General features: G+C 41.6%; 1 protein-coding gene across 1 annotated transcript; it reads right to left on the bottom strand.

Annotated features, from left to right (window-relative positions):
* Positions 1-7458: 7458 nt before the first annotated feature.
* On the bottom strand, positions 7459-21119 carry mul1 (mitochondrial E3 ubiquitin protein ligase 1). Its single transcript, XM_067970472.1, has 4 exons — positions 20952-21119; positions 17241-17328; positions 14054-14174; positions 7459-10357 (listed from the first exon to the last, which is right to left on the bottom strand). The coding sequence occupies exons 1-4, from the start codon at positions 21069-21071 to the stop codon at positions 9628-9630; spliced, it is 1059 nt and encodes a 352-aa protein (XP_067826573.1). The 5' UTR covers positions 21072-21119; the 3' UTR covers positions 7459-9627.
* Positions 21120-21742: the final 623 nt, after the last annotated feature.

Genomic DNA, 21742 nt, shown 5'->3' with positions numbered 1-21742 from the left:
TCTTAAATGCATTTTGGGAGTGCATTCCCCTTACAAATAATAAATGTTGGGGATTTAGATTGTGAGGTAGAGGGGAGAGCACTGGATGAGACCCAGCACGAATAGGCAAAAGCAAGTGATGGTGCCAGAGGAGCAGAAACCTGCTGTCTAGCTTGCACCAGGGAGCTGAACGCCACAGGAGCTGAATGTCACAAGACCTGCCTTGAAAAGGGTGCTTTCTGAGCACCATACATTGGTGCAATCACTGGAGACTACGCCAAGCTGCATGTTGGAAATGTCGGCTCACTGCTTTGCAGGATGGATTCGCGACATTGCAGTCCGCCACTGGCAGCTCCAGGGATATATAGCCAATGGTACACTCAATGATTATTTGGGTAGATGCACGCACTTCATTAGACCTGTATTCAGCTGGTGACCTAGGATATTGCAGAGGTGGATAGACAAGAATGCCCAGGACTACTCTGAGGCTTGCCTTTTTGGGTCCAATATTGGTGGGACAGCAGACTGCCTTAAAATGAAAACATCGTAATAGCTGCTTGGGAAGCGAGCATTGTGCTGAAGGTTGCAAATGAGCTGAATATTCAGAAAGTTGAAACCTTTCTGATTCATGCAGGTAGTGGCAATGTGCAAGGGAGTATACATGGTCACGTGGGTGCAACCTATAACTCCTGGACCTTTAGGAGTCCTGCCATTCGGCAAAATTGCTCAACGCTCTCATGCTGTTCATAGAATCATAGAATGGTTACAGCACAGGAGGCTATTCGGCCCATCGAGCCCATGCCGGCTCTGTGTAAGAACAATCCAGTTAGTCCCATTGCCCCGCTTTTATACCGTAGCCCTGCAATTTTTTTCCCTTCAAATATTTATCCAATTCCTTTTTGAAAGCCATGGTTGAATTTGCTTCCACCACCCTTTCAGGCGGCGCATTCCAGATCATCACTACTCGCTGCGAAAAAAAGTTTTTCCTCAAGTCGCCTTTGGTTCTTTTGCCAATCACCTTCAATTTTTGTCCTCTGGTTCTCGACCCTTCTACCAATGGGAACAGTTTCTCTTTATTTACTTTATCTAAACCCTTCATGATTTTGAACACTTCTATCAAATCTCCTCTTAACTTTCTCTGCTCTAAGGAGAACCCCAGCTTCTCCAGTCTATTGACGTAACTGAAGTCCCTCATCCCTTGAACCATTCTAGTAAATCTTTTCTGCACCCTGTTGTCAGTTGTCCTAAGAGAAGGAGATGCAATCTGTTTCTCAAGCAAATAAAGCATCTATCACTTGCTTTATACATCTATATACTGTGGATTGATTAATATGGTTGTTGTCACCAGTGGAATGATCTGGAGATATCTGCCTCGAATATCCATGGGAGTCCTTCCGATGTGGAATGCTGTTTTTCCAGGGATCCACCGATCTTCTGCCAAAGTCATGGAGGGACACTGGGGGAACCGCTTCAGAAAATTTTGCTCCCTAGAAGTTAAGCGCTGTTCCCTACACTGCCACTGCTAGTGGATGAGGTTGGCTGCAAATCACTTTGTAGCATGTGGCACAACTCAACTACTTGAGAATCACAGCCTGCACACACACTGCTCTTCTGACAGTTGGAGGTATTTTTGTCTTGGTCTGTAAATGTAGGTGAGTGCCAAGCACCTCCAATGCAACCTGACCTAATAGTCATCTCTCTGTTAGCACTCCTTTTCTTCCTCCAGAAAACTTAAATACAGGGGGATTCCAATAAAGGCATTCATTGTGGTACCATTAGATGACGTTGGCATAAAAATAGTGCTGGTTCAAAAGCTGCTGCACAGTTGCCTGAACTGCTGAGAGGTAACTGGAATAGAAAAACATCTTGAAAAAGTTAGCAAATGGGCTGTAAATTCTTACAGTCAGTCAGGGTTCTTTAAAACCATTTCTGTTCTGTCTCAGGCTGTAGCAATCCTGGCCTCAATTTTTTTTTAGTCTGGTCTACCATTATTTTTGACATCCTGTTATTTATTTAATTTGCAAACTGGCTTCAATGTGCAATATTCCATTGCTCACACGTCTTACATTCAGACAAGAATATTTATTATTGTGTAGCCTTGGTTCTTGATCAAGGGCAAGGTAGTCCATTGATGTATTGTTTGGGAAGCATGAGAGTGAATGTGAGATAAGGTTGTTGGAACAACTTGCCTTTTTAGTTTGTTTATTATGACTCACCATTAATTCTGTCACTCACTTTATCCTGCCACTGATTTAGTCACATTCGTCTCAGATTTTCTATAATTTGGTCTAGTTTTCTTTTCTTCTGACCTTCCTGAATTAGTTGAAAGAGGCAGGAATTTTAACTTTGTTCTGCTTTCTTTGATTTAACAGAGCAAGTTCAAAGGCACAGCCTTTTTCATATTTTAGAGGCATGTTGATGCTTTCCTAAGGGTCTAAAAACCAGTCCAAATTAGGCTTTTTTCGAAGAGAGTATGTATTACATGAAGCACACAGCAGATTTGCACTAATAATGATTGACATGCTTCCCTTGTGTAAGCAAGTTAATTTAGGTCTATGCAGGTTTAACATTAGATCTGTGTATGGAGAGTAGGTTAACCATTAAGGATCTGCAAATATGCTTTTGGGTTCTTTCATCACATAACAGATACAAAGGAACACACAGGGCTAGCAACAATACTGAATAACATTGTCAATATGGCAATAACATAACTTGACCCTTCCCCCAGGCTGTTACAGCCTCCAAACTGCTTGTAATCAATATACAATAGGGACATTGCGCTGCTGTAATTGTGGGAATCAGGAGCAGGTTCTCCTACTAGTATTTGAATGTTTAGACAGCTAAAGAAAATAGTCAATATAATTATTTTTATTATTTCTAGTCAATCTTCCATAGTGTTATGCACAGATTCAAGACCAAGAGCGGTCTTCAGGTCAAGCAATGTTAGAGCGTGGGGAAATAATTGGACTAATGCAGAAGGAGGAAGCCAGGAAATCATCCCGGTGGTGGGGGATGGTAGGAAAATACCTTAGAGAAGGCAAGAAAACCAACTCAGTGGAAGGGGAGAAAGAAAGGAAGGAAAATGCCCAAGTAAGAGGACAGATAAATGGGGAGGTGGGAGATGCAACAAAGAAACAATTACAGCAGGGGAGGGGCAGGTAGTTGGGAAAACTCCCAGCTGTGGGTGGAGGGCAAGAAGTACCTCAGCTTTTGTGGGGGGAGGGAGCAAGGAAACTATCTCAGCAAGAGTGGTGAGAAACAATCCTAATGGGGGTGAGAGGTCAGGAAACTGTCTCAGCAGGGCAGTGGAAGGGCAAGAAAGGTATCTAATTTGTGTGTGGGGGGGGGGGGGGGGGAGACTCCATGGGTGGCAGGGGGTCTAGAAAAGGACCTTAGCAGGGGAGGGGGTAGTAAGGAGTCTATGTCAATAGAAAAGGGGACTGAGATACAACTGCAGAGAGGGGAGGGAGTGAAGATACACTTTAGGGGCCCAGAGTTTTTCTGAGTTTCCATTTTCCCAGCATTGTTGCTGCAGGACCAATTTTAGAGATTTTTATCACGAGCTATTTAGGGGAGTTTGATGGGGGCTGATTTTGGAGAGTTTGATGAGGCCTGATTTTGAAGATTTGATGCAAGTTGGTGTTCAGTTTGATGAAAGCTGGTATTTAGTTTGATGAGGGCTGATTTGGGAGAGTTTAATGAATTTAATGTGAAGAGTTTTATGAGGTCTGATTTTAGAGATTATGATTCGTGTTAGCAGGGTTGGTTTTGGGGTTTTTCATGAGCCACAATTTTTCCAAATTGGAGGAGGCCCCGTTTTGTTTGCGCCTACTCGTACTGGCAAGATTTCATAATTTCTGAACAGATACCAATTTCTCCAGGATTGTTCTTGAGATAATGCATTATGATGTAAGACATTATGGTGTTCCTAACATTGGCAAAGTTTAACATCGATAACCCCTATCACAGCATCACCAACTGGCATAACAAGTATTGCAAGTAAATATAATAGCAAAATAAATAAAATTCTACAGCAATCAACTTGAGAAAAGCAGCTTTCTAGTAAAGGCTGAAAATTTCTGCATAAATTGCATCCTCTCTAAAATCTTTTTTCCAGATATTGTGGGCTAGAATTTCCAAAGCAGCAGGAACGGTGCCACCAGTATCCAGCGGCAGGAAATGGGCCATTAATGGTATTCACTGGCTCTTTAGTGATTGTGTGCAATGCACTGAACATGTGAGAGCTTCAATTAAATGGTAAATTTCATGATAATTGGATGCTAATTAAATCCTCTCACTCATGCAGGAATTGCATAAAGGGCTCAAACACCTATATGCCATGTCTGGCCTTCCGAGAAGTGATCCCGTAAAAGGAGAATTCTTGTATTTTTGATTGTTGCAACCAAAATTGAGGAAATGGGTAATGCATTGAGTGCTCCTCCTTCCTTTAGATTTTTGGATGTGGAAGATGATGATGAAAGAAGGGATGCGAGAAAGATTCAATTGCACCAGAGACTGAAAGCCCATTCCCACCATCACCCATGGAAGCAGAAGAACCTAGTAATGTCCAAAGAGAACTGCCTCCACAGGTTCAGGATCACCAGGGTGACAGAATTGTGCAATCTGACCTGCCGAACACCTTACTAACAGAGATAGCATTTTAAGAGCCAGTCAAGGTCAACACTGTGCTGAACTTTGTGCCCCGTTTATTTGAAGAAGACAATCTTGAAAGGATGGCTCTCCTAGGAGGCGGAACCAGCCTGGACTAATGCAAGAGCTATGGAAAAATAGGGAAATGCAAATAAAAGGTGCATGGAGCTACCAGTGATGATGCAACATAATATTGACATCTTGAAGCAGTGCTTCAGACGTCTGGGCAGATCAGGGGAGTGGGGAGTCTTATGGTACAGCTCCAGCATGATCTCCAAAATAATTATCTCCTGCATGTGAACACTTTGACACTGCAGAACAAATCTGCCTGGTTCTTATGGATACTCTGCATGTGTTTCTGCATTCATTTTCTAATCTTTCTATTAACATGCTTCTCTGTACTACCTCAACTATCATGGATGCCCATTGTTTGATCCACTACTGCCTTATTCTGGACCATCAAAAGTAAACTCTCTAGCCAAGTTAAATTAAGATGTAACCAATTTATTTACCCGCAAGTGATTGTGAATTTCTGTTTATTGTCTTTTATCCAAGTGCTTCCCCGTATTGTTAGTGAATGTTGTCTGTCCTCTATACTTTAGCACAGTACTCCTAAATGCTTCTTCCATGGAAGAAGTGAGATGGCTGGCTGCTGAGTTTCAGTGAAAACTCCTTGGGCCCCTGTACCTCTTTGTTTTGGGTCAGGAGGTGGCCCTGCAACTGGTTCTACCACATACGCTGTTACAGTGGCTGGCTAATGCTGACTTCTTTCTGGCATATACAACTGACATTTGAATAGGGGTAGGGGGAGGGTTCAAGATGTGGTGTTACCCTCAGAGAGCAGCACCTTCATTCGTTCCTACTCCAGTCACACTCCGGTTGCTGGGTACTGCTTCAGCATGTCCACCAATCTGTGTTAGAACAAACCTCTGGGCAGTAATAAGGTTAGTGAAGCCTTGTTTCGTGTCTCGTGTCTCTCTGTATCCAATCCCTCAATACGTTCACGTTGAAGCCAAATATATAATTGTATATTTGTGCTCAGGTTTCCACAGCATCAGCATAAACTTTCACGACAAATAGTCCTGCTGTGCTTAGAAACCTGACACTAGAGGGCTCTGCTGCCTGTGGTTACAATGTGCTTCATGCAGAACTGCAGTGCCAATATGCTTTCCAACAGGACTGCACAGATGCAGCTAGTGGGCTTCTCTAAGTTGCAACCAACCCTGCAAGATGCTTTGGAAACCTTGTAACATCATTTTCGGATGGCAAGCTAATTTTATAAATAGGCTGCAAAAGATCTGAATCCCTGGGTTCTGTAATTGAAGGACACAAGTTAGATCACTGACCAGCAAGTCTCAGCTACTCAACAGCCATGTGCTCCTTCTAACTTGTGCCGAGTACACCTGGTACTACTCAAGCTTACTAGCTAAATCACTCATGGGTGAGTGTGTGTGTACTGGTACAGGATGCTGTGAAGTGCTGGTTCCTTCAGTGCCATTGGGACCTTGGGCTGGTTCTTGGGGAATGTCTATACGAAGAGAACACATCGATCGGAATGTTGGTTGCATGACCTCCCTCCAATACTACTAATGGCAATATACACAGTATTATTCTTGAATGTATGGTTTATGACAGTGAGTGAGCATCATGGCTACTTGTATTATGTAAAATCTGGAAAACTGAATGCAGAATTATATATAGATTTTTTTATAACAGGTATCAAGAATATTAAACTTTTGGACATTTAATAGCATTCTTTAGCGTGAGTCAGAAATATGATGGAACAAGCAGAAGTCTGGCCCGGTTTCAAAGGGACTCCTTTTGTCATCACATTAAACTCTGCTCTGCTAGCTTTCATCGGGAGGTTTTAAGCTTTGTACTATTGTTGTATTATTAAAAGGTCGTTAGTGTGAGATACTGCAGCTGTAAAACAATTCCCCTCTGCAGCAGTTTGACAATGCTTTTTCACTGGTGCAAAAGCATTATCTTATGGTGCTTATGACCTAAAGGTTTTCATCTCTCAAAACCATATCCTAAATGGATTCAATTGGCTTTGTGCAGGATAAATTCAGCTAAAATGTTTCTTCCACTTTAAACTCAACTTTGTCCTTCCTTGCCTGTTTAAATTAAAAAATGTTGAAGCACAGCAGGAGATTAACAAGGAGCTTTCCACTGAAAATTCAGCAACTTGCATCTTGAATTCAGAAACTAGCCCATAGTTCCTACTCCTAGATGCCATCATTATAAGCCTTACATGGTGAAAAGTTGTTGTTTGAGATATTGGCATATTGCAGGTACCACATTACACTGAAATATTAAATTGTATAGTATCATACTATGATAAATATGCAGCAGGCTATGTACTGAAAATAATCGCGCACTTGGGAATTCAGTACTACTAAATCAGCACTACGTGTATAATTAAGCAGCACCAAGAATGTTGAAATGCACAAAGTTTGCCCTCTTTTGCTCATAGGAAGTATATGCCTTTCTCGCCAAGATTGTCAAGGAGGTCACTACTTGCCATTTACAAAGAGGGCAGTGCCTAAATGCCATTCCCATAGCTACACGGATTACGATCGACACAAAGGAAATCAGCTCATGTTTTTAACAATTATTGAGCAGTTGCTTTGCGTTTCCAGAATTAAAATTGATGGACCAAGCACCATTCAGCTACCATCACAGACTGGTGCAACTTCAGGATTATATTTCCTTACTGTCACAGTAATATTATTGATTCTTGGTGGGTTTTCACAGAAACTGACGAGAGTTAAGAAATGACTGCAATTAAAAAACTAACAAAGGTCTGATCATAATTTCAGAGCATTGTTTTAATTTTAATACTAAATAATAAGGAATAACAACAGCGTACAAACCTATTTGAATCTTTTTGGAAACTGGGCTAGCAGGTGGTAAATACAGGTCAATGTGGGCAAATACAACTGGCATGGGAACAATAAATTTAAAAAAAGGCACAGTTGGGTATAAATCAGTCTTGTGCAGTAGCGCAAAATGGACGATAGTGAATTGACAGCCCGTTTTACACTCCACCCGATTTTGAAGTCAATGAAAAAGAAAATCATGTGGCATACAAAACGGGCGCCCGATTCGTTATCACTTGTTTTGCACTACGGCCCAAGTCAAATTTTACAGGGAGAGAGAGAGAGAGAGAGAATATGAATGAATCAGGTCACTGCAGGCGATGATTCAACTTTGACCTCGTGGTCAGAATGCCATAGACTTAAAATAGAGAGCAGACAATTCTTACCAGTTATGCTGCTATACAGCTACAAAAGGCTGAACAGTGTAATCCTTAAAACCAAATTCTGAACTGAATTGTTATATTAAGCTGAATCCAGCTAAGATTCTGAGTCTGTAATGCTAAACTGTCATATTAAGTTGAACCCGGCTGGTACTGTGCTGTTGCAATTCTGAAATAGTTATTAGCTATTTGTGATGGTTACTTTGGTAACCTTGTTCTATTTACATGTGTAGAATTAGGAGAATAAGGTAGTATTAGTGATACAAGTCTGTTACCATTCTTTTCTTGATCTCTGTTAAGCCAATTGTTAAATGGTTTTCAACCAATACTGTACTTTATTAAGGCTGCTAACAGAATATCTTGTCCATTCATGTTATTTGGGTTGGTTTAACAGAAGACAACTCAAGCAAGCCAAGCGCAGCATTACATATTAAACCATAGATTTACAAAGATAAATCTCCTGCACTATAATGTGAAAAATTTTCAGTTAATCAATCTTACGTTAATAGTGCTTGGGTTGGAAATTAAGATTTTTAATCTGGACAGGGTCTCCGGTCCGAGATATATAATTATTTCAACACACATCTGCATATAAAATGTACACCAAAAACTTTCATAATTCACTTACCTTCATAAAAACACCCAACTAAATGGATGTTAAAGCCATTAATAAACACATGGCTTGATTGATAACTACGGGGGACATTACACTCACCATCTACTGTACCTTTGGTCCAAAAAGTTATTTGCCTCATCTTTTCTTCATATTTTTAATAAACACAATCCAGTATAGAAACAATCATAACCATCACATACAAATATGTTGTGTTAAAATGAATCCTTAACTTACTTTATCATAGTCCATGACGGTCAAGAAACAGACACCATAAACAAAGTAAACAGACAGTAAAGTGCATGATAAAAAACAGACCGATTTGAATTTCCACTACAAGCTATCAGCAGCAATGCTTTAATAAGATCAGACCAATATACCAAAAACTGCAGGCAAAAATGGGGGAGCATTTTATGCAAACTTCATCGGATTAACCCATTATGTAGAGCAGTCTGGTGGATACTAAGGCAGATTGATCAGCAAGTGTAATCGGCAAAATTAACAGCAATTCTTAAAGATGTTGCTGACACTAGTGCAGAAACCAATTTACTTAAGAAGCTGGTAATGCAGTAAATCAGCTACCAAGCCCACCTTGATGACTCCTTTTTAAAAGACATTCTGGACAAAAATAGAATGTTCAACCATCCAGGATCAGAGCTGCCATGTGATGTCTGGCTTTGAAAGATATATAAATGTCAATCCCATTTCCCAGATGCTTTAGTAGTTTTTGGACAGAAACATTGCAGTTCGCTGCACTTACACAAGCTATATCATGAGACCGTTCCACGGATGAAAAAAACATTTTTTGATAAAATATAATTGTTAAAAAGGCCAAATTTAAAAGGCTTCTAACGGCAAGCCACAATGATGGGACGCATACTTAAGAGATTTAAATATTAATTCTGGGGAAAGGGGAATAATAGGATAATATACAAAGGGAGATGGAGAAATGTAGAAGAAAAAGCCAAATAACAGGCAAAGTAAGAACTGTAACTACTAAACGTACAGACTTTTACATCAGATTTTACATCAACTAATTGTCCCACAGATGAGGAATGAAAACAGTCAGTTTCTTATCACAGTGCATTTTCATTATAGAAAGAGCTGTAAAAAAAGTGAATATTTAACTATTATATAATGGGACTATTCTGGAGATAACATTTCTACAAATGGGACATTTCTTAGGAATAGGTAAGGCCTCGTAACAATCAGCACAAGAGCAGACGTGCCCACATTCCAGGAACACACAGGACCGGTCCCTGGTCAGACAGATGGCACATGCGTTTTGTGGAACCTCGTCTTCGGTTAGGTCAAGCTCCTGCAAACGCTGTTTCTTCACTGCCAACATTTCTCTCTGCAGCCTCCTCTGCTCCTGTTCAATTTTGTAGCGTTTATACTGTCGCCGTAATATGAAAAATAAGGTTGCACAAGTCGTAATTCCGAAAACCAGAGTCAGGATTTTCCACAGCTTTATCCTGGACTCCTGCTTTCGAACTAGGGACTCAAAGTCCAGTCTACTCAAGTAGTACTGCAGCCCCTGTTTTGGAGGCTGTAGCTTAATAAAGTTATTGTCCAATACAAGTTCCCCAACCCCAGTTACTATGTCCCTATCTCTTAGCATTTCTTCAGTCTCTTTGATCCCCTTTGGCCGCTCACCACTAATGTAATGGCCGATTATATCAGTAAATGTCTGCACCGTAGGGTGAAACTTTTCATACACTGTTTCGAGGTCCAGTTCAGATGACTCCAAGGGTTTTATCACCCTCACTGATATGTTAGGGTTGCCATCAGTAGGCACAAGGTCAAATGGTACCGTATTAGTCCTTTGATGAATAATCTTTTCACAGTCATTCCTGTTGAAAGCAAACACAGTGAAATCCATGGATAAAGGAATATACACAGCACCTCTTACACATGCAGTATTACCGTGCACTATAAAATCTCAGTTTCATTTAGCCCACAAGACGTTTTGTTCAATGTTCTCCCAGTTTTCTCCGGGGGAAAATACCAATTTCACCGTTAAGTTCTTTGCCATGTTTTTCTAAAATGTTTTACTGACAAGGACACACTAGAATAGGGTCCCTTCTCCCAGTTAGGTGATGTCAACTATAGGGAACACCCCAGATCTCTGAATGGCTCCATGGCAAATAAAGGGGGCTAGAGCCCAAGCCAGTCTGAGCATCTCTCTGGAACAGCCTAACCAGACGCTACAGGCTGGGGGTGCAGACCTCCCCGGCTCTTTGTAATAGAGCTCTGCGATGTACAGGGACACTTTCTACAGCAAGCGTCCTAAAAGGCAGAGAGACCCTGCACTGGCAATAATATTTAATATAAAAGTTAACTTTTTTTAATATAAAAGTCAAAAAATTTACGGTGGGGCTAGTATTTTCTTCTGTTAAACGCTGAACCAAAAGTACTAAGATTTTCAATTCACACTTTTGTTTTCAATATCAAATGTTAATTTTATAGAAATAAAGCTGTTCAAATGTTAAAAGTAACTATTACTCTAATATTAACCATAGGCAAGTGAAATAAGCACTTAATTACAATTTTAAAATGTGTAAACACTAAATCTGCTTGCCCCATCTCTCTCTCTACCTCTTTCCTCCATTCTAAGTTTTATTTTTTCTATTTGATCTAACCTAACTTAATCTACTCCAACATGTATCCAACTTTAAAACTCTTCACGCACCTTGTTCCTCCTTATTCCCACTTCCTAGCATCCATTTTGGAGCGAGGTATAACATCCAAACAATTAAGTTTTCACTGACTTTTTTTTTTTTAAAAGGCCAATTTTTCAATACTTATACCAGTGATTTATTAATGAAATCCTGTTACTTACACTCAGCCAAGACAATCAAGATGCTGCATTGAACAAACTTGGCCATGTAAGAAGCAAATGTGAAGTTCTGTAATGATATGCATGCATCAAGAATGACTTACATCAGGATAGCATATACTGCATTGCATGTGTAATCCACCTCAATTGAAACCCACTTTATGATAAATCTTCTATACATACAAACCCTTAAAACAGCAATTAATAAATTTATAGCTAAAACTGGAAGGTTTTCTGTAATAATGGAGCAATACTCAAGTACTGTGAAGGTTTTCAATTTATCTTGGGTGAATTTATTTCTGAATATCTTACAACATATAAATTAAAATATGCATTACTTTTAACTTAAAGCCAAAACTGTGTCCTGCAGTTGCCGACTCCACAAAAGAACTTCCAGGCTTCAACCTACCCCAGAAACAATGGTTTGCATTGAACAGTTTCAGAACATCGCATGGCAGATGCTGTCATTCCTTACACGCCTGGAAGATGAGAGACAACACACGTGACCGTGGACACCAGTCGCAAACTGTGGACCACTCTCCCGCTTCGATTGATGGCATCTCAGATTTACACCCAACTACCTACTGGCTCACCAATCTGGACTTGGGTTATTTGAACTTTGCTAATCACCTCTCTTGCCATACAATATTTCTATTTTAACATTTTTATTTATCTAGATTCTGGGGGCACTCATTCTACGATTTTGCCCATTCTTCTAGGATAGCTACTGAGTGGCTTTGTGTTTATTTCCCAATTTCAAGTTCTACATTCTTGCTTATTAGGAAACTGCAACTAATAAAAGCTTCTAAAATGTTCAATGAAACTGTAAAAGTAGACCCCTCCCCCACAATTTATAGCAGATATGCTTTGGAAGAAGTTACATGTATATAATGTCTGATCAAATCTCTCATGTCCCAAAGTGCTTCACATATTGTGAATTACTTTGAAATGTAGTCACTGTTTTTAACGTAGACAAATGCAGGAACCATTTTGCACACAAGATCCCACAAACAGCAACTAATGACCAATTAATTTGTTTTTGGTGGTGTTGGGCGAGGAGAAAACATTAACCAGGAAACTGGAAGACTTCCCCGCTCTGCTTGAAATGGGATTTTTAACATCCATCTCAACTACTGGAGAAGGCAGTCGGAGTTTCAGTTTAACATATAACACAAAAGATAGCACACATAAGAAATTGGGGTAGGCTATATGGCCACTTGAGCCTGCTCCGCCATTCAATCAGATCATGGCTGATCTTCAACCTCAACTCCACTTTCCTGCCCAATCCCCATATCCCTTGATTCCCCTAGTCAGACACACTCAGTACTGCACAAGTCCTGGAACAGGTTTGTACCCACAATCATCCGACTCAAAACCCAGAGTGCTACCAACTGAGCCAAGGCACCACTCTCACCATACCAACTAAATGCTGGCATGGGTAGGTAGTACATAGATGTGAAATAAATACGGACTGTTAAGATGAATGAATACTTTCAAAATAATGAAGCTGTAAAGTAGAATGAGCATATTCAATGAAATGCAAGCCTCCCACAATAATCAGTTAGTATTATTCTAAATTATCTTTTAAAACTCTGTTTTCACCCCGAACAACCAAATAAACAAAATCATTGTGGGCTTTCTCATCTCTAAATCATGGTACAGTGAAATCTTAATTTCCGACCATAATGGAGCAGCATCATCCTCAGACAATAATGGACATTAGCAGATAATTCAAGTCCCAAATTTTGGTTTTTTTTTCATTCGTTCATGGGATGTGGGCGTCGCTGGCAAGGCCAGCATTTATTGCCCATCCCTAATTGCCCATGAGAAGGTGGTGGTGAGCCACCTTCTTGAACCGCTGCCGTCCGTGTGGTGAAGGTTCTCCCACAGTACTGTTAGGAAGGGAGTTCCAGAATTTTGAACCAGCAACGATGAAGGAACGGCAATATATTTCCAAGTCGGGATGGTGTGTGAATTGGAGGGGAACGTGCAGGTGGTGTTGTTCCCATGTGCCTGCTGCCCTTGTCCTTTTAGGTGGTAGAGGTCGCGGGTTTGGGAGGTGCTGTCGAAGAAGCCTTGGCGAGTTGCTGCAGTGCATCCTGTGGATGGTACACACTGCAGCCACAGTGCGCTGGTGGTGAAGAGAGCGAATGTTTAGGGTGGTGGATGGGATGCCAATCAAGCGGGCTGCTTTGCGCATTTAATACAGCAATACCGTGGGCATGGGAAAGGGGTGCCACACAAATAACAAAGAAATAGAGATGATATGCAAACAAGAGAAGCTGTACAATGATGTGATGTATGTACAGCTTTGCCCAGCAACATTTCTGGAGATCATCAGAATGTGCGTTATGGAAATTTCAATGTGCCATTTTTACAATTAACCCATTAACACAAATTCCACTGAGCTGGCTGCAGGTTTTGCATTCCATCAAATGTCCTCTTCTGGTGTCATTTCTGGGACTGGCATGGTTTCTGTGGAGGAAACTAAAATGATCACACTACAGCAAGGGTTTTGAGACTAAGGCAGGGTGGCTCAGCTGACTTGACTTACAGCACGTGATAAAGCGCTGTGCTTATGTAAGAATACTAGGCTCCAGATCACATTTTAAGCAGTGTGCCTGCAGAACCTCCAAGTACCAGAACACTAATAAATTAGATGCCTCTTCTGCCTGTCATTACTGATCCTCTTTGTACATTACAAACCTACCAGAGGTGGGTGGTTCGATTCCACACCATTTTATGTTCTTGTAAAACAAGTCGCTGTATTACTCCTTTGCAACCATCCACAAACTGGCTATTCAAGGTCTCTTTTACAGAGTTAACCAAACCTAAAGCAAAAAAATGAGTCTATAATTATAAACGCACATCAAATACTAAGTTGAACTCAGCCAATATTCTTCTAAATTGCAATCAAGAATATTACTTCAATTAACATACAGTATATGAACAGTACTGGATAACTGATATAAATAATTTCACTGTATATTCACTTATACCTGTATGGGTTCAATGCCCAACAAGCCAAAGTTTAACACTCAACCGAAACATAATATTGGTTTAATCACAGTGCCTGAAGAGACAAGTATCCCTACATTAAGATTTGTAACTAAGTGGCTATAAACCTGGTAACTTTATTGGGAGACTGAAGCTACCAGCATCCTGATAGACCTTGAGTATCTAAGTAACTTACGTGTTGCATGGATCAGAAAGTCACAGCATGAACAGCGATGACAGCAGATAACCAGTAGATGGAGCAGAAAGTTAGGATTATTTCCCTTTAATATTGTTTCATTCATAGAATCATAAAATCTTACAGCACAAAAAGAGGCCATTCGGCCCGTCGTATGTGTGCCAGCTCTTTGAAAGAGCTATCCAATTAATCCCACTCCCCCACTCTTTCCCTATAGCCCTGCAAATTTTTCCTTTTCAAGTATATATCTAATTCCCCTTTGAAAATTACTACTGAATCTGCTTCCACCACCCTTTCAGGCAGTGCATTCCAGATCATAACTCACTGCATAAAAGATTTCTCCTCATCTCCCCTTTGATTCCATTCTTTCTATAGAATCTATGGCCTATATGATAAGCCCATTGCCTAACAAAAGAAAGCAAAGCAACAATGCTCCTTTTAGAGCTTTTACTCATTGCAACCTATTGGAAGTTACATAATCAGCCCTCGAGTCTTTTTGCATCCCTACTGCTGCACTGAATAAGAGCCTCAGTCTGAATGTTAAACTGGAGAGATATAATGGCGGCGTTTTCAAATGAAGCAACAAGCTCCAAACATTTTAAAATCACAGCAGAATAATGGGATGGAAAATAAAACCATACCTACCAACCAATGTAAAGAATCTTACAACACCAGGTTATAGTCCAACAATTTTATTTGAAAATCACAAGCTTTCGGAGATTATCTCCTTCGTCAGGAGAGAGAGTGTGGGACTCCTTGAACGTTTCGCATTTATAGTCAGAACAATACCTGGTGATTACAGATAATCTTTCCAACTGCCCGTTGTCAAGGCAATCAAAGTGTTCAGACAGAGAGGTGTTACCTACAGGACCACCAAATACACAAACGGCCAGAACACAAGGCAGAGAGAGAGAGGGAGAAACATCCGAAAGGAAGAGAAAGATAATGACCCGTTGTATTAAAAACAGATAACCTTTATTCGCTGGTGGGGTTACGTGTAGCGTGACATGAACCCAAGATCCCGGTTGAGGCCGTCCTGATGGGTGCGGAACTTGGCTATCAATTTCTGCTCGACGATTTTGCGTTGTCGTGTGTCTCGAAGGCCGCCTTGGAGAACGCTTAACCGAAGATCGGTGGCTGAATGTCCTTGACTGCTGAAGTGTTCCCCGACTGGGAGGGAACCCTCCTGTCTGGCGATTGTTGCGCGGTGTCGGCGGGGACCGCGCGCACGGCGATGGGGCGGGGACCGCGCGCACGGCGATGGGGCGGGGACCGCGCGCACGGCGATGGGGCGGGGACCGCGCGCACGGCGATGGGGCGGGGACCGCGCGCACGGCGATGGGGGAATGGATGGCAAGGAGCAGGGCAAAGTGGCTGAAATGAAAGAGGGTATTGCATGGTGATAAAAGGAAGGGAGAAGGGGTAGAAACTGAGAGTGGCGCTTTGGAGAAGTGAAGAGAAGCTGAGAGCAGTACTGTTGGGAGGGAGGCGGTGGGCAGTGAAAAGGGGAGTGCAACATTTACTGAGGAGTGGGGCCAAAGAGTGCCTGCATGAACTCTGGAGTGGAGGAAAGAGTACCAACTTGAATAGGGGGAGGGGGGTAATGGAAGCAGAGTACCAGTTTAACCAGATTGGAAGCAGAGCAGCATGGCAGGTGAAACTGATGAGAAAGAGAGAGAGAAAAGAGAGAGAGAAAGAGAGAGAGAGAGAGAGAAAAAGAGAGAAAAAGAAAAAGAGAGAGAGAGAGAGAGAGAGAGAGAGAGAGAGAAAGAGAGAGAAAGAGAGAGAAAGAGAGAGAAAGAGAGAGAAAGAGAGAGAAAGAGAGAGAAAGAGAGAGAAAGAGAGAGAAAGAGAGAGAAAGAGAGAGAAAGAGAGAGAAAGAGAGAGAGAGAGAGAGAAAGAGAGAAAGAGAGAAAGAGAAAATAGTGCCAGCATGAAATGGGAGGGTTGGAGACAAGAGTAAGCTGAAAAGGGTTCAATGTCTTTGAACAGGGTCTGGAGGAGCTAGAGTGCTTGTGAACTGGAGTGAGGGGAATTGGGTGTGGGAGTGTGACAATTGAGGTAACTTGAGGGTAAATTTGGATGGTCTGGTTTACATGTTGAAAATACATCATTTAATTTTCCTTTTTTAGATAAAAAATTCATCAATTATGAAATAATGTAGTACTTAAAATGATCCTGAATGCATCATTTTTAATGCAAAAATTCAGCATTTTCCAAGGGAGCATTACTAACATAGCAATTTTCTGACTTCAACATTTGGGTGTACAAGGGAGTCAGAGTATGGAATGAGAGATCAAAAGCCTTAGTCTCAATCGGATCTTCGGAGTGAGATCTGGTCACAAGCTGGATTCTAATAGGCCATTCACCTCCACCCCTCTTCTGGTTAGAACTACGAGGTAACCTAGACTCTGGATTTCATCCATATTAGCAGGCAATTCAACCACGGTGGGTCAAGGACAATTTTAGGAATTAATTTTTTTAAATGTATCCAATCACCAGTTAAGACTATTTCTGCTGTGTCAAATGATTCTCTCCTTGGTACAATGCTATACTGTTTTATTCAGTGCGCATCAAGTACTGCATTTTACAGCTTTTTAAAAATCCCTATGTATGCCATTCTGAAAGTATTTCTCACCCTTCAATGATTCAAATGCACTGCCTGTATTGAGAAACAGCCATAAATGGCACTAATGAACTGTACCTTCTATTACAGCATACGGAAGACATTTTCCCGGTGCATTCAACAGAACAGTCTTGAGATCTTGATCTAAAGGAAATTTTGGTGCTTCCTAAAAATTAAAAAAAACACATTTACACTGCAAAGACAGCTTTCTAGACTACCAATCATTTAAATTACTCTATTTCAACATTACAGCCTTGTATTGCAAGTTCAATTTAGTGTAATGAAATGTTCGAAAAAAATTGGTAGATACTAACTGTATTCAGGTTAACATTTGCAAAGTGGCAAAACAAAGTATTTGCCACGCTCAACAGTGATGTTGTTTTCGCCCACATTCCACCTACATCACCTAATCACAGGCTTGGGGTTCAGAATTATAATTTTTATATTTAATGCTCATTTATTACAAAAAACTTAGCAAATAAAATGACAATAAAATATAACAAGATTAAAGCTTTTGATGAACAAAATATTTTCAAATATTCCACCAGCTCACAGTAAATGAGAATCGTTGTGGTTTATGGGAAACACAATACAATTGTCCTGCAAAGAATTCAGGTTGAAATGATGCCCGCTGAGCACTCTTCTATAACACCCCACCAGCCTTGTACAATATCACCCTAATTCTCAAGCTTTTTGGTGCATTAATTTAGGTCATAACTTTTTAAAAAATAAAAATTGTGAAGGTTAGTAGATTATGGTCATGTTCTCCAAGTGATAGTACATAAGTAGATTTTCCACTAAGGGTTGATTTACAGTTAAGAACCCAGTCTATGTGCCCACCCTGTGAGCCAGTGCAGAAGCCACTTGTTGTCCACTTCTCTTTGACCTGTTGACTCAGCTTGGGATTCAATTATGTTCCCTCTCCTTTTCCTGCTCTCCAGCAAAAACAAGAAGCCCAGAGCAGGAATGGAACAAAGCAGCCATCTTTATGCAATTTACTTTGCATTTACTTAGGTACACGTTCAAATACAACTCAGCATCACAAGTTATTAGTTTTCTATGGAATATTTTCATTCACCCTTAAGGAACTATTTAACCATTATAATGAACATTGTAATATTCAAGGAGAGATTTTTTTTAAAAATTGTCTCAAATTTTGGAAGGGCTATCTGGGCCGGCACTTGCCCGATACGGAGCCAAATGTTCTACTTTTGCTACGTAAAGCATTGTGCTTTATGTTCTCTCAGTGCAACATGCAAAAAGTCTTGCATTCAGTAGGCAGAGTGGAGCTGATCAAGACACTGTTTTACGACAGGTACTGTCGCACTAGACTGGTAAAGCAATGCTGAACCTTCAGACTGCTGGCTCTTAACTCTCTGCCCAGGCACAACAGAACTCAGTGCATGCATTCTTGCACATGTGTAGAGCTCCACTGACTGATACAAACACCAGTTAAGTTTTAATGCTGGGAAACAGCCAACTGGATTGTGCTTTGGATCACCTGGGAACTTTTAAAATTTAATTTTCAATGTCAGCATTGAACTGATAACGCTGTTAGCTCTCACCAAACAATGGGCCGGATTTTGCTGTCAAAATAACAGTGAGGTCAACAATGTTATTTATGTGCAAATCGAACATTAACTTCTGGCGACCGCACATGCGCAGTTAAATGGAGAAATCGGGAAGTTGCTGTCGAGATGTGATGCTTCTCCAAAAGATGCGCGAAAACAGCATCTCGCCACCTGACTCACCATTCAAATGTATTGAACGGCTTGAGGTTCTTGTACTTGCCTCAGACACAGATTAAACGCACCAAAAAAAGTTAGGGCTTGTCCATTCCAGTGTAAGTATCCTTTCAACTGCTTGGTAAGTTTAAATCACTGCCAAACAACCGCTCTCTGAAAATTAACTTTTACAAGTGTCGAGTCTCTTCCTTCAGATTTTAATTATTGTTGGACATTTAAAAAAAATTAAATAATTTTTAAAAACTTTTTCTTTGTCTCTTTATTCAATCTTTCTTTCCTTCTCTATTTCACTTTCTGTACCTGATTTCACATTGAATTCACTGTTCTGACTGCACTGTTATTAACGATTCTTCAATTTGATTGGTTACGGAGGTACACAGTTGCTTGCCATGTTCACAGGTCCCAGATGCCCTGTAGAGGGCACCATGTCATTTGGCTGTCATGTTATCATAACTTACCATGCAAAAGCTCAAAGTCTATAGGCAAGTGCAAGTCTAACAAATGGACAGCAAAATCCGGCCCAATAGTATACATGCAGAATTGCAATGCCAGCGAACAGTTCTTCACCTACAAGCTTAATTATCCCTGGGCAGAAAGCATCATGAAGCCAGAAAACTTTGAGCTGCAAGTCCTGCAGCACTCGCAACAGGTACTCAGAGACTAGTGCCAGTAGAGTACCAACAACATTTGATCCACTTTGGGAAGGTTTTAAATTTGGCTATTCTGCAATTGGTGTGAAGCTGAAGCAACACAAGACTACTACTTGTCTATGTGCATTAAACAGCTTGAAATGATGAAAAGCTAAAATTGCTGTGCATCAATCCAAACAGTGCACTATAACTGGCCTGACTGAAAGGCTGACATGGTACCCACATTCCAACCACCATCAATGATTCTCCTGTAATTATGGTGATGATGAGATGCCGGTGATGGACTGGGGTGGACAAATGTAAGGAATCTTACAACATCAGGTTATAGTCCAACAGTTTTAGTTGAAAATCACAGGCTTTCGGAGGCTTTCTCCTTTCAGGAGAAGGAGAAAGCCTCCGAAAGCTTGTGATTTTCAAATAAAACTGTTGGACTATAACCTGGTGTTGTAAGATTCCTTACATTTGTAATTATGGGGGAGCAGACTGAAGATAAGCAGCTGCATTGAGTCATAAGCACATCACAACATTTGTTTTGTCAGTCAAAAGCCCCCTTTAGACAATCACAGAACATCCCGGTCTCAAAAAAGAAACTGTGCACAAGGGATGGAGAGCAAAACAATTCCAGCCTACGAAAGGGCTGTTTGTCACTGCATAGCAGTTTTCAGTACACCTTAATGCAAACTATCATAGATAATTCAGTTGTGAAATTGCTGGCATCAAATTTAGGCAAACAGTGCAAGACCACCTATAGGAGCTAGTCCTGGCCAGATAGAGACAACACAGCCAGCAGTGTAACTCAAATCTAGCAGCTGCATTACATCCTCAGAAGAACTGCTCTCAAATTGGTACCTGTGGCATAAAAGATATCCAGAGACGAGATAACTTTTACCAGAGAGGCCATTTGGCTCATTGTACCTGTGCCTTCTCTCTTCAATGAACCCCTTTCCCTGAACCCTTTTACATTTTTCTTTTTCCAGTATGTTTATCCTTTTCCTTTTCAATCACACAGCACAGAAGGATGCCGTTCGGCCCATTGTGCCTATGCCTACTCTTTGGAAAGAGCTAGCCAACGAGTCCCACTCCCCTGCTCTTTCCTCACAGCCCTGTGATTTTAGAATCTATTACAGATATGGGTTGTCAGATCCTGGTATTTAACCAACTAATTGATGCATTGATGCCAGTGTCGCTGCTCAGGCAGAATTTTAAGCGATTTATTCCACCAGGAGTCACTAGACAACATGCAGGGGTTTGTCCGGCGGGGGTGGGAGAGGGGCTACCGCGGGAATGACTGGGAAGCGCGGCGGTAAAGTGACCCAGGGTCTCCTCACTGGAGGCCCAGGCCCGGGTTCCCAGAGAAGGAAGGAGGGCGGGCGAGCACACCGCGCTGTCCTGACCTTGAGGGTGCGGGCGGCGGCCCGTTTCCTGCAGTACACCGAGTAGCAGAGCGCGCTGAGAGCCGAGCTGGCGGCCAGCAGCACCAGTTGGCCGGTGGACGCCCGACCGCTCAGATCCATCGGCTCGAACGGTCTGGGCGGGGTGGAGAAGGCCGTCCCGTGAGCCTCCTCGCTCCGCCTGTGGCCCCGCCTCCCCTCCGCTGTGGCCCCGCCCCCTTCTTAAAGGGCTCGTCCCACACAGAAGGCGAGGCTTAACAGGAGGACCCCCCCTGGTCGATCTGCCCCTGGGTCTCATGGATCTGAAATGTTTAACTCTGTTTCTCTCTCCACAGATGCTGCCTGACCTGCTGAGTGTTTTCCAGCATTTCCTGTTTTTATTTCACATTTCCAGCATCCGCAGTATTTTGCTTTATGTCATTGACAGGTCCAGGATGTGCAGGATGGATGGGGATTTAAATCCTCTTGCCTCCATCCTCTTTGCCGCTAGGTTCGCCTGGCGGGAAACTCACTACTGCTTCCCGCTCAGGCCGCCCAGTAAAAATTGCAGTTGGGTCCGGAAACGTCATCGGGATCCATATGTTAAAAAGGACCTCTCTGGCTTTGGGACAGCTGATGAAAATTGGAACCTGTCAGCTCCAGGGCGTGTAAGTAACTTGAGCGATTTGAACTGCCCAACTGTCCGGTTTCCAGCACCCATGCCATGTTCATATGAATGAATCCATTTTGTGCATGCTCAAAAATGAAGTCCCTTCCCCTTCCTGTTTTATGATCAGCAAAAGTGGCACAGATTG

The sequence above is a fragment of the Heptranchias perlo genome, chromosome 32, assembly GCF_035084215.1.
Source record: "Heptranchias perlo isolate sHepPer1 chromosome 32, sHepPer1.hap1, whole genome shotgun sequence".
Taxonomy (NCBI): Eukaryota; Metazoa; Chordata; class Chondrichthyes; order Hexanchiformes; family Hexanchidae; genus Heptranchias; species Heptranchias perlo.
The sequence above is the reverse complement of the archived record's forward strand: the minus strand, read 5'-3'. Positions and strand labels throughout refer to the sequence as shown.

What these genes read in the sequence shown, in the direction of transcription:
- mul1 (XM_067970472.1), bottom strand. Translation starts at nt 21,071, where the DNA reads ATGGATCTGAGCGGTCGGGCGTCCACCGGCCAACTGGTGCTGCTGGCC. An exon ending in TCCGTATGCTGTAATAGAAG is followed by an intron (nt 14,175 to 17,240) that starts GTACAGTTCATT and finishes TTTTTGCTTTAG; the next exon opens with GTTTGGTTAACTCTGTAAAA. An exon ending in AATCGAACCACCCACCTCTG is followed by an intron (nt 10,358 to 14,053) that starts GTAGGTTTGTAA and finishes TGCTTTCAACAG; the next exon opens with GAATGACTGTGAAAAGATTA.